The sequence below is a fragment of the Otolemur garnettii genome, unplaced genomic scaffold (genome assembly GCF_000181295.1).
Source record: "Otolemur garnettii isolate 467f Iridium unplaced genomic scaffold, OtoGar3 scaffold00001, whole genome shotgun sequence".
NCBI classification, from domain to species: Eukaryota; Metazoa; Chordata; class Mammalia; order Primates; family Galagidae; genus Otolemur; species Otolemur garnettii.
The window spans coordinates 53,949,449-53,962,173 of record NW_003852396.1 but is presented as its reverse complement, the minus strand read 5'-3'; the positions used below and the strand labels follow the sequence as shown (position 1 = coordinate 53,962,173).

General features: G+C 34.9%; 1 protein-coding gene across 1 annotated transcript in view; it reads right to left on the bottom strand.

Moving 5' to 3' along the window:
• Positions 1-12,725, bottom strand: part of ANO3 (anoctamin 3) — a 413,466-nt gene that overhangs the window by 168,053 nt on the left and 232,688 nt on the right. Inside the window, 1 exon segment of the mRNA XM_003781189.2 lies at positions 2,079-2,197. Coding sequence (XP_003781237.2) covers positions 2,079-2,197 — 119 coding nt within the window.

Sequence of the window (12,725 nt, the reverse complement as noted above, 5' to 3'; positions counted from 1 at the left end):
ACCTTAAGTGAATAACTTATAAATACTTTGATTTTGCAAGGGGATCCCTTGTTCAAACTGAGTTTGTGCTGAACCTCTAACCTACGAAATGTATAAAAGTGGACATATTTTAGGAGAAGCTGGGAAAGCAAGTAACCCAGAGGACTTCGTGATATTCTTCTACAATTTGAGTACAAGTATAACAGCAGAAGGGAATACAATCAGGCAGATTCTATAGGACATTAGAGTATGATTTCTTGGATTGAACTATTGGTATCCCTTAATACCACAACACACCATTCTTTTATGTTAATGTCAACATCAAAATATATTTAGAGCCCTAAACTATTTTTGTTTTTTTACTTCAACGTTCTAAAATTCAAATATAGTCAACCAGAGCCTTGGGAAATAGCTACTGTTGGACAGAAATAAAATGATAAATATCATTGGTATAATATAGCGTATTTTAGAGAAGCGAATGCACATTTCATTTAATCTTGGTTTATTTACTAATTATTTGCATATATTGTATTTGTCTTGTAATTAGTGCAAAAGTTCCTTAACTTCTCTCATTGTTTCTCCTTCTCTCAGTTTACCTGGCATAATGCTTTGCAGACAGTAGAGACTCTAAATACCCATGGTGTCACTCAGACACGGGGAAGCAGATGACGTAAACGCAGCAAGATAAAATCCTGATTTGCAAAGATAACCGAAGAACCATTGGACAGAATAGTGACCTCAAATCAAAATAAACTGAAACAAGGAAATTAGGCAGAATAAATTATTCTTGTACCTCTTTAGATGTTTGGTCTCAATTATGATAATCATATTTAACCTCTGCCACCTTTCTTCACGAACACATTGGTGGTCGACTGATAGAGACTTGCAAAATTAATCCAAGGCAAACAAATCAAACAAAACATGCATGTCACTCAAAGATGTGAGTTTGGGTCATTATGAAAGTTTCTCAGACACACAAAAATCAAGAATGTAAAACCCATGCAGATGGAAACAAATGAAGCCTCCCCAGCAACACCGATGAGCCAAGCAAGGTGAGTCTCATGCAGGTGAATCAGAAGGACATTGGCACCTGTTTTTCTTGGAAATGAAATAATGGACCACAGCACAGTCTATCCCAAAATTCTCACAGTGACCCATGTAGCTGTGCAGCAGTAAAAAGTGAAACCCACTTCATTCTTTGCGCTAAATTCCACGTAATAACCACATTTCTTTTTATCAAGGCATTTCTACTTTAATCAACAGGAAAAATGGGAATAAGAAGATGAGAAGCTAGTTTAGCCCAAGCAAGAATTTGTCTTTAGAAAGCATCAAAATATAAATATGGATCAGTTGTACGTATAATGATAAAAAAAAGATAAAGATCAATTTAATATCAATATATGGTGCTGCAGGACCACATTCAAATATTTTCAATAGTTCACAAAGCATTTTACTTGAGGTGCGGTCAGACTGGTAGAGCTAAGAGTTTTTTAAACTGAGCTCTAGATCTATTTTTGTTTGTCAGTGAACTGTAGTTCCAATGAGGTATTATCAGTTTCTAAGTTATTATAAAAACCTGCCATATTCATGTACTCTGCTCTTATTATGCATCAGACACAGTCAACATAGTTATTTCATTTTGTCTTTGAAGAATTTTGTCAAGCAGTCAACATGATTCAGATTTTACAGATGAAGATAACAATCATTTCAAATTATTACAACTAGTAAGCAGTGGAACTGAAATTCAAGTATTTGTCCATTTGATATTAAAATTCGTATTTTCTTGAAATCATGCTGACTTTCAAAACACATGAAAAATGAAGGCGTAACTCCCTAAAGAGGCTTTCATTGAATAATTTCATACTTTGGATTAAATGATTTTAAAATTCTGTTTGATGAGTGTGATTAATAAATATGATGACTAGGAATAAATATGATGTCAACATATACTATTTCACTTTTGAGTCCTTAAAGACAGGTAGTCACCTGTGTACATCTCTTACATTCTCCAGCATAAAACCAATCATGTAGACTAATCCTGAAAGGCTTTAAAAGTTATGGTTCCAAAAAAGACTCGTTAACAGGTTAATTAGCATTACCTTAGAAAATTTTGTCTTGAATTCAGATTTGTCTTTGATAACAAAGTCATTAATGAGACGAGATCGGTCATAAGTAGTGTGTTCTGATTCATCCTTGTAATTTTTATCCTTTCCTAGGGCTAGAGAACAGAAAGAGAAAGTGGCATCAATTTTTATCCTTCTGCCTTTTTTCATCCAACATACTAATCTCTTTTTTTTCACATTTTCTCAAGGTTTAGACGATATTGGAAAATATAACTAATTATCTGAGATAATTTTCATGATCCATCTACTTCATAGGTAAGCATATAAAAGTAATTACATGAAAGCTTGCCTGTTACTGTATTAATGTCGACACTAACAGTGACGTTCATTGGAATTAGAGGTATCTGTGCTCCTTCACGTATTTCAGTTTTTTTGAAAATAAAATTACAACTATATAAACTATATCAGACAGGTCACTTAGTTTGAAATTAAAGATACTTGTAGGGATTGAATAGATTCCTAAGCAATGATTTGTGTAATTAAAAACTGCGTTGATTTTGTTTTCTTAAAATATGGAAAGTTTTAAAAAATGTGAATTTGGCTGAAGTCTGAGAAATTATAGAAAATGTCACAATAAATATTACAAGAAAAATAAAAAAATAGAGAATTGAAACAACTAACAAAAAAGAAGAACATTTTTAAAAAAGGTGGTTGCTATTGGAATAACAAAAATGAGATGTGGCAATTATATAAAGATTTATATGAATAATAGGTAAGATATAATCAATGTAAAATAAGACAAAATAGGAAATCTTTATGATGCCTGTAAGTACAATAAGAACTGTTTACATACTTCACAAAGTTAATATTATATGTTATACAAATATCTCTCCAAATTCAAAACAGAGTCCTATATATTTAGTCTTTCAAAATAATCAAAATGCTTTGAAGAAAGTTATTTTACTGAATTGGCTGATACCTATCAAACGTGAATTTTGACATACAACTTTATATAGTGTTTTTAAGAGTTCAGTGAATTGATTTGCTATATATAAAAAAAGATAATTTTCTATAATATGTACATTAACCTATTTTATTGGTATTGCTTAAAATCTTCTATGACATGGTATATTATGTCTTTGCAGTTAATAGCAGCAGGTTCTCAGCAGTGGTATGAACTAACATTGCAGACGTCGTATTATGTCTTAGGATGCAATTAATGGACTCGCATGTTAAAATGTTCTAACTTATTAGTAATTACATCTACACGTATTATTGTAGTTACCACAGACTGATGGTTAATACATTCTGAGTAAATACCACAAGCCAGAATCCGTACATGTATTATTTCCTTTCCTCGTGATAATAACTGAGCAAAGTGGGTATCATTTTCACCTAGGCATGGAAATTAAGAAACATGCCAAAGTCACCACACTGGTAAGGGAGACATCTGAACCTGAAACACACTCTGATCAGACTCAAAGCTGATGGCAAACTTAGTATAATGTTCCCTCTAGATTCAGATAACACTCCATTTAATTCATTCGACAATTACTTATAAAATATTCATAATATGCAAGACGTTCTTTCAAGAGTTGAAGGTACAGTAGCAAAGACAACCCTGCCTTCTTCATATAACATTCAAGTAAGAGAAGAAAAGCAGTTTTAAAAAATGATAAATAAAATATGAAGTGTGTCTTGTAAAAAAAAAAAATACAGCAGCAAGGAAGGGCACATCTGTGAAATGTAGGGAGGAGGGTCTAATGTAGTAAAGAGAATATGAGCAGCATTTGAGCAAAAATCTGAAAAGATGAGACAATTAGTTGCACAGGTAGCTGGTGGAAGAATGGTCAACACAAAGAAAATAAAAAGTTCAAAATCTGGACTTGCCTTGAACTGTTATGTAAATGAGAAAGAAGCTACAGTTTTGGGTGTCAATTTGTTGGAGCAGCTACCAAACTCCACCATTTTGAAATTACCAGTTTATAAGGCACAATGAGATTACTGTTTCCATTTGTCCCCTTCCCTCTTTCCCTCATCTCTCTCCTTTCCCCCAATCTATTTTTCTTTCTCTCTCTCTTTCCATCTTTTTTCTTTATTTATTAGAGAGCAAGCAAGAAATTCTTGTTTGTTTAAACAGGAAATTGACATATACCATTGGGGAGCATACATTGGTCTATAGGTCACAAGATGTCATTTTTCATTTTAAATCCAGGTAATTTCTTTGCCCAGAGTCTCTCTAAACCCTAAAAGTTATTTAATTACTAATTTAGTGTTTATAAAAGACGAAATGACAATTTCCATTAACTAATGTATTTCATTTCCCATGGAACACAATAAATTAAATTGGTAAGGTTTTCACTCACTGAAACCTCTTAGTTCCTTGACAATTTACTTTTTAAGCAGAGTATTTTAATTGTTCTGTTTACATTGGCTTATGGGTTTTCCTTTTCTTTCTCCTTAATTGCTATAATGCATATAGTCATGGAAGAGAAACATCCCCACATAAGAACAAAGGAAGTAAGTGAACCCCTGTGAAGAGTATTGCAGGCAAAGAGTGCAGAAAGTGCAAAAGCCCTGAGATGAGGACGTGCTTCCCTCATCTGTTCACTGTTAAGGGGATGAGTGTGGCTGGAGAGGAGGGACAGAGGAGGGAGAGTAGTCTGTACCATCCCTCCCTTCCTCATTGCTCAGCAGGGCTACACTGAGAGACATTCTGAGATTAGGGGTGAGAGAGCAAAGTGATAGTGGGACTTCGCATTGGAGCTCAGTGCTGCCCTGACATTGCAGAACACAACCATGAGCAAAATTCCACCAGCACCCAAGAAGGGAGCATCTAGACCAGCCCATGCCAGAGAGGGAATCCTCCACCCCAGCAGGAGGAATCTGATTTCAAACTAGTTCCTCCACTAGATGATGAAAGTGCCTGAAATCCAGAAAACTCTGAAAGGCAATTAGGCCTCAATGACTGCAGTCCTTGTTCAAGTTCTAGTGCTGAGCTGGGCTTGCAGCCAGTGACCTGTGGTGCATATGACTCAACGAGACATCAGCTGAGGCAGCCAAGGGAGTGCCTGCATCACCCCAGCCCCAACTCCAGGCAGCTTAGAGAGAGACTCCTTCCACTTTCCAGGGAAAGGAAAATAAGGAATCCAAATAACTTTGGTACCAGCTCAGCCAAAGAAAGATAAAGCACCAGGCAGAGTCCTGAAGCTCTCAGTTTCAGGACTTAGCTCCTGAACAGTAATTCTAGATTCTTCCTGGGCCAGAAGGTAACCTGCTGCATCAAAGGGAAGAACCTGGTCCTAGAAGAATCACCACCTGTTGACCGAAGAGAGCTGGGGCTTTATATAAATATTAGTAGTCGCCAGGCAGTAATCAGCATGGGCCTTGGGTAATATCCAATACTGTGCTGGCCTTAGGTGTAACCTAGGACAGCTCCACCATGGGGGCCAAAGTAGTATACACATCACCCAACCCTAGGCAATCTGGGAGAAAGTGAGGGAAGAGTAAGAGACTTTGCCTGGTAATCCGGCGAATTATACTTTATCTTACACAAGCAAGAATTTTATAATTACTGTGCTTGGAGCACCCCCTAGGGCTCATAAGGTTGCAGTAACCAAAGACTTAGATCACACCATTTCATTCCCTTTGAATACCTGGAAAGTCTTCTCATAAAGGATGGGTATAAGTGATTATATTTTAGTTTCATAATAGTATTGAGTACACTGGAGACTTTTTTTCCATTCTTGAGATACTTTCCTAAGAAGAATATGTTCCAACTCCATACAGGTAAACAAAAAATATAAAGTCTCCATCTCTTGTATGGCTGAATAATATTTTATGGTATACATATACCACCATTTGTTAATCCATTCATGGGCTGATGGGCATTTGGGTTGCTTTCACAACTTGGAAATTATGAATTGGGCTGCAATAAACATTCTGGTTCAAATGTCTGTAAGTGAGGTGATGGTTAATGTTAATCAGTTTGATTTAAGCATTCCACATTGTATATCAAATCGTCACATTGTACCCCATAAATTTATACAATTATCATTTAATAAAAAGTTAAATTTTAAAAGGATGGGTATAAACAAGCCCAGACTGTAAAAATTATAATAAATACCTAACTTTTCAATACTCAGACATCTATAAACATCCACAAGCATAAAAAACATCAATGAAAAAATGACTTCACCAAACTAAAGTACCAGTGACAAGTCCCAGAGTGATAAAGATATGCAACCTGTTAGACAGAGAATTCAAAGTATCTGTTTTGAGGAAGCTCAATGAACTTCAAGGCAAAACAGAGAAAATAATTCAGAATCTCAGCAGAGAAATTTAACAAATTCTTTAACAAAGAATTCAAAAAAATAAAAAATATCAAGTAGAAATACTGGAGCTGAAAAATTAAATTAACAAACTGTAAAATGCATTAGAGTTGCTCAAAGGCAGTCATGATCAAGTAGAAGAAAAAAAAAATCAATGAACTTCAAGACAGGCTATATGAAAATACATAGCCAAAAGAGAAAAATAATAGTAAAAAGAATTAAATATAAAAAATAGTTGCAACAAGGACAAATCTAAGAGTTATTGGCCTTTAAGAGGAGTTAGAGAGAGAGAGATGTTAGGGTAGAAAATTTACTCAAAGAAAGAGTAATAGAGAATGTTCCAAACCTGGAGAAAGATATCAACATTCAGGAATAAGAGGTCCTAGAATGCCAAGCAGATTTAACCCAAATAAGTCTACCTTAAGGTATTTAATAATCAAAGCCCCAAAGGTCACAGATGAAGAAAGGCTCCTAAGAGCAGCAAAAGAAAAGAAATAAATAATATATAAAGGAGCTCTCATATGTCTGGCAGCAGACTTCTCAGTGAAAACCTTACCAGCCGGAGACAGTGGTATGACATGTTCAAAGTGCTTAAGGAAAACTGCATTAATGTCCTGCAAAATAATATCCTTTAAACACAAGGAGAAATAAGACTTTAGCCGACAGACAAAACCAGAGGATATTCATCAACATCAGATCTATCCTACAAGAAATGCTAATAGGAGTTCTTCAATGTCAAGGAAAAACGTGTTAATGAACAATAAGAAAGTATTGAAAGTATAAAACTCATTGGTAACTGTAAGCACACACACAAATACAGGTTGTTCCATCATTGTAATTGCAGTGTGTAAACCATTCATATCTTGAGTAATTAGGCTTACAGACAAACATATAAAAATAATAATTACAACAACTTTTTAAGAGACAGAATGTCTAAAATGATACAAAAGGAAACAACAAAATGTCAAAAAGTAGAGGGATGAAATTAATGTATAGAGTTTTACTTAACTTTCCCTTTGTTTGATTTTTGTAAATAAACTTAATTTTTCATCAGTTTATTAAAATAACTGGTGATACTATGAAAGATTTTTCACAAGCCCCATGGTACTCTCAAATAAAAACATTTAACAGATAACACAAAAAAATGAAGAGCAAAAAATGAAAATACATTACAGAGAAAATCACTTTTACACATAGACAGGCAGAAAAAAAGAAAGGAAGAAAGAGAGTACCACAAACTCAGAAGAAATGAAATAACATAGCAGTAGTAAGTCTTTACCTATTAATAATTTTGAATGTAAATAAACTAAAGTCTCTGATCAAAACAGAGAGTGGCTAAATGGACATGCTATCTACAAGAAACTCACAGTATCTATAAAAACACACAAAGGTATGGAAAAGAATATTCAGTGCAAAAGGAAACCAAAAGAGAGCAGGAATAGCTATCCTTATTTCAGACAATTAGATTTAGAAAAACTATAATAAAAGATAGAAGGTCATATATAAAGATAAAGGGGTCAAGTTAACAAAAAGATATATGATAAATATAAAGGCCTCTAAAACTAGAGTGCCCAAATACATAAGCAAACATTATTAGAGCTAAAGAGAGAGTGAGGCCCAATGTAATACTAGCTGAGGACAGTAACAGCCCCCTGTCAGCTCTGGACAGATTAGACAGAATCTGCACTGTCGACCAAATGGACCTAACACCAGCTCCAGATAAAGCCATAGTCCATACCAGACATCCTCAAACTAGGGGCCACGGGCCACATGCAGTCCATCTAGGGCATTTTTTAGCCCTCTGGGTGTTTTTGCCACTGCTGCCTGTCCTGCTTAGCAGCTGACTCATCCCGGGGTCCACAGTCTGGCCCTCCAACGGTCTGAGGGACAGTGAACTGGCCCCCACTTTAAAAAGTTTGAAGACTCCTGGTCTATACCATGGCCCACTGGGCGTGCCTCTTCTGGCTTACTAACACCTTCCATCCTACTACAACCCTCCTTTCACATCCTCTAATCCAGCTGCCACTGGCTTCTTACCCCTTCACTGCAGGACTTTTGCACCGCTCCTCCCTCCACCAAGAACACTCAATCCCTGCTCCTTTGTCACCTCATCAGAGAATCGTATCACAGCATAGATATATAAGACATAAATGCTCTATATACATAGATATATAAGTACATGCATATATACATGTTTAGATGTATATATACAAACAAGTAACTAACCATATATATGGTTTCATACAGATAAATCTATGCTTATGTTTATTATGATACAGAAAGAGAAAGAAGACGACAGATGCTCCTATCTATCTGCTCCTATTATAAGTGCTATCAGTGTAGTGACTGTTCTGTTCATCGCTGCATTCCAATATTTAATTGTTTAGTACGCTGGAAGCTTTTTATAATTGTTGAATAAATTCGTGAATAATGTTATGCTTAGATGCCGGAATAACTTGCATTCATTAAATTGCTCATTTTGCAGACTGGCAATGTGTAGAAATTCTTAAATTATAATGTTAAGTAAAATATTTGTATGTAATTTTCACATATTATCTTTTAAATATACTTCTGCCTCTAAATGCAATTTTATAAAACTATGTAAATGTAAGGACAAAGAGTAAAAAAATGACAACATAAAAAAACGTAAAATATTTTATTTACTCTGTGGAGCAATAGTCCACCAAACCACAATCTTTCCTTGTTTTTTTTTTTTTGTTTGTTTGTTTTGCCAGAAGGTTGTTAGTATCATAAATGGTAGAATTTTTAAAACTATTCAGAGTTGGTATTAGTGCCAATCAACATCTGAGAGCCAAGAACAGAGCTCATGTTGCATTTTGATTAACAAAGCTAATTATTCTTAGATTGGCAGGATCTTTTAAAATACAAATGAAACCTACCAATCTGTTTGGGTTCTGAGTGAGGAAAAAGATCCTTATTTGTCTGAAATCCACCCCTTCTGGTCCGGAGACAATTCACATATGCCCAGGGCATCAATTAAATTTTAAATAAAAAGAATTGTTTAAGTAATAACACTAAATCATATACCAAATATGTATCATATTTCCTCTTTAAGATGCCTTTCCTTCCACATTTTAGCATTTCAGAATTTGAGATGAGGTAAACGGTCCATGTATTTAACTCTTATAAGATGGTAACAGCTATATTCCCTAAAAGTTTGTATTAATTTGATGATGCTTCTTATGATAGATATGTATTCAAATCTAGGGAGGTGAAAGATTAGGAAAAACAGACTTTCAAAACCACAAAAAAAACAGCTTTGGGGAATAGACAATAACAGAAAGAAAAATGGTGTAATTTTGATTATCACAGAAAGAACTGTTGCTTTTCTCCAATAGAATAATGATAGAAAGACAGATAAAACTGGAATTCTCGAAGCTTCAGAAAATCATTTCACATTTTGAAGCAGGAAGGCTGATGCAGATGAAAGAGAACCAATACTGGATTCAACAATACAAGTTAAAACCCTGGTTTTGTCATTTTGTCATGTAGGAACTGATGGAAGAGTGTCAAATATAATTGTTTCTTTTTCTTTTCTTTGTTTTTTAGAAACAAGGTCTCACTCAGCCACGCAGGCTAGAGTATAGTGGCATGATCATAGCTCAATGCAGCCTTGGATGCTTAAACTCAAGTGATTTCCCTGCCTCAGCATCCTGAGTATCTGTGACTACAGGTGCACAAGACTACTTCCAGCTAATTTATTTATTTATTATTGTTTGTAGAGGCAGGTCATCTCACTATTGTTACCCAGATCTATGGGAACTTCTGGCCTTAAGAGATTCTCCAACTTCAGCCTCCCAAAGTACTCAGATTATAGGAATGAGCTACTGCACTCAATTTTGGATAATGAAATCTCACAGAGTAGTTCCAAGGATTAAGTGGCATAATCTATGCAAAATAACTTAAACACACAAAGTACTGAATAAGTATATGTTTCCTTCTTTTGGTCTGCTTTCAATTTTAATCTTTGGAAATCTACAAAAAATATGCAACTTGTAGCCATCAAAAAAGCCCTTTGCTCCATTTTAAAGACTAAGTAGGTAGGAAAGAACGTAATTATCTTGCATACATGAATGAAAAATTTAAAATTTAATCTACAAATCCTTATTCTAAACATCAACTATATTGATTTATGATGAAAACTTTTTTCTATTTATTTACTTACTTATATTTCAGATTAATATAGGGGTACAAAGAGTTAGGTTCCATGGTTTGCATTTGTAAAGTTAAAGCCTGACATGTAGGTGTGTGTCTCACACCCAGCTAGTGTGCATATAACATAGCGGTTGGGTGGAGTTTACCCCCACAACTTCTTTGATTTCACTGAGTTTTTCTTTCATGCAAGCATGTAGGTGTTTCAGTTTAGTAGTGAATACATGGGATATTTGTTTTTCCATTCTTGTGATACTTTAGTTAAGAGAATGGTCTCCATCCAGGTTATTGCAAAAGTTACATAATTTCCATCTTTTTGTGGTTGAATAATATTCCATAACATACATATACCACAATGTATTAATCTATTCCTGTGTTGAAGGGCACTTGGGTTGTTTCCATACGTTTCCAATAGTGAAGTGTGCTGCTATAAACATTCAAGTACAAATGTCTTTATGCTAGAATATCTTTTAAACTTATTGACCTAGGGAAAGAATTCATGAAGAAGACCCCACTCAGTCACAGCAACAGCAAAAATACATACATGGGACCTGGTCAAATTCAAGATTTTGCACAGTAAAAGGACATCAATCAACAAAGCAAAAGGGCAATGTACAGAATAGGAGAAGGAAAATATATTTACGTGTTACCCAGCTGACAGGGTTGATAACCAGAACCTACTAAGAACTCAAACAAATCAATAAGAAAAACTCAAATAACCCCATTAAAAAGTAGGCAAGGCACATGAACAGGAACTTTTCTCATGAAGATAGACTAATGGCAACAAGCTCCTTAAAAAATTCTCATTTATCATCTCTAATCATCAGAGAAATGCAAATCAAAATGACACCAAGGTAATACAGAGAGAATGGCTCAAATCATAAAGTCCCAAGCAATAGATGTGGGGGTGGAGGAGAGAAAGAAACACTTATAGACAATTCGTAAGACTTCCGACTGGTACAGCCTTTATGGAAGGCAGTATGGAGATTCCTCTAAAACTAGTGTTGAATTAAGTGAGAAAGTATTTGGTCCTTTAAATTTTGTTTATAAACCAGCATCAGAATAAAACTCAAAGGAACAATCAACACAGCAGACTACAATATGAACACACAATATAAACCTGGCAGCTATCTCTGGGAGTGCACTTTAACAGCCACATTATTCCAGCTCGATAATTCTTTTTTTTATTACAAGGCCATTTTATTTTATTACTTGGTTACATTGTCTTATAACTTCAAAATCTTCTGGAAACAAATGAGGTAACTCTTGGAGAACTTTATATATGTGAATAGATTATTAGTTGGCCTCCACTTATTGCAAGTGTGCAACCTTTCAAGGCATCACTAATAACAGGTTGCTAATAAGAGGACCAGAATAGTTAAGGCTGTCTATTAAAATGATAATGGTCTAAAGTTATTTTCATATTTTATAATTTTATTATATGTTATTTCTGATAAATTCTCTTACTTGAGTCTCCCAAAAGCTCTTACTATGATTCTTCTTAATCTCTGTCATAAGTAAGAAGAAATCAAATACATACATCTCTATTTCACAAATGAAAAGTGAGGTATAGATGGCATGTACCCAGGGAATAAGTGACAGGGTTATTAGCTGCAACTAGACTTCCTGACTGCTAACCAATTCCATGAGTTTTAAAATTAGTATCCTGTAAATGTTCCCCATGAAGAATAAATTCATATATGGTCCATATACAGTTTGCTCAGTGCTTAGCACACAGTGATAATGAACTTGCAAACTTATTCTTTATGGTTTGTGTGCTGCTTACTCTCCCCAACCCTATCATTCTGAAATCCCACCACTAGCCAGTTGCTTTGTGAAACCCATAGCTAAACAAATTCTGCAGCTCAGCTGCTTTCCACTGTGCCAGCCCTCTTCTGTACATTGATCCAATCATTTATCCATCTATTTACCATTCAGCAGATAATACAACTAAGCAATATGAATAGAATAAATGCCAATTACCGTCACCTATTGAACTTAGTGTGAAGAGAGTCATACCCAAAGGACAGTAACAGACAGAAATCAGCATCTAAGTACATGAGGATTAGGTAGGACTCTACATAAGAGTCATGTTGGAGAAGAACGGCGTACAGCCTATAGATATATGAAAAAATGCTCACCATCCTTAATCATCAGAGAAATGCAAATCAAAACTACT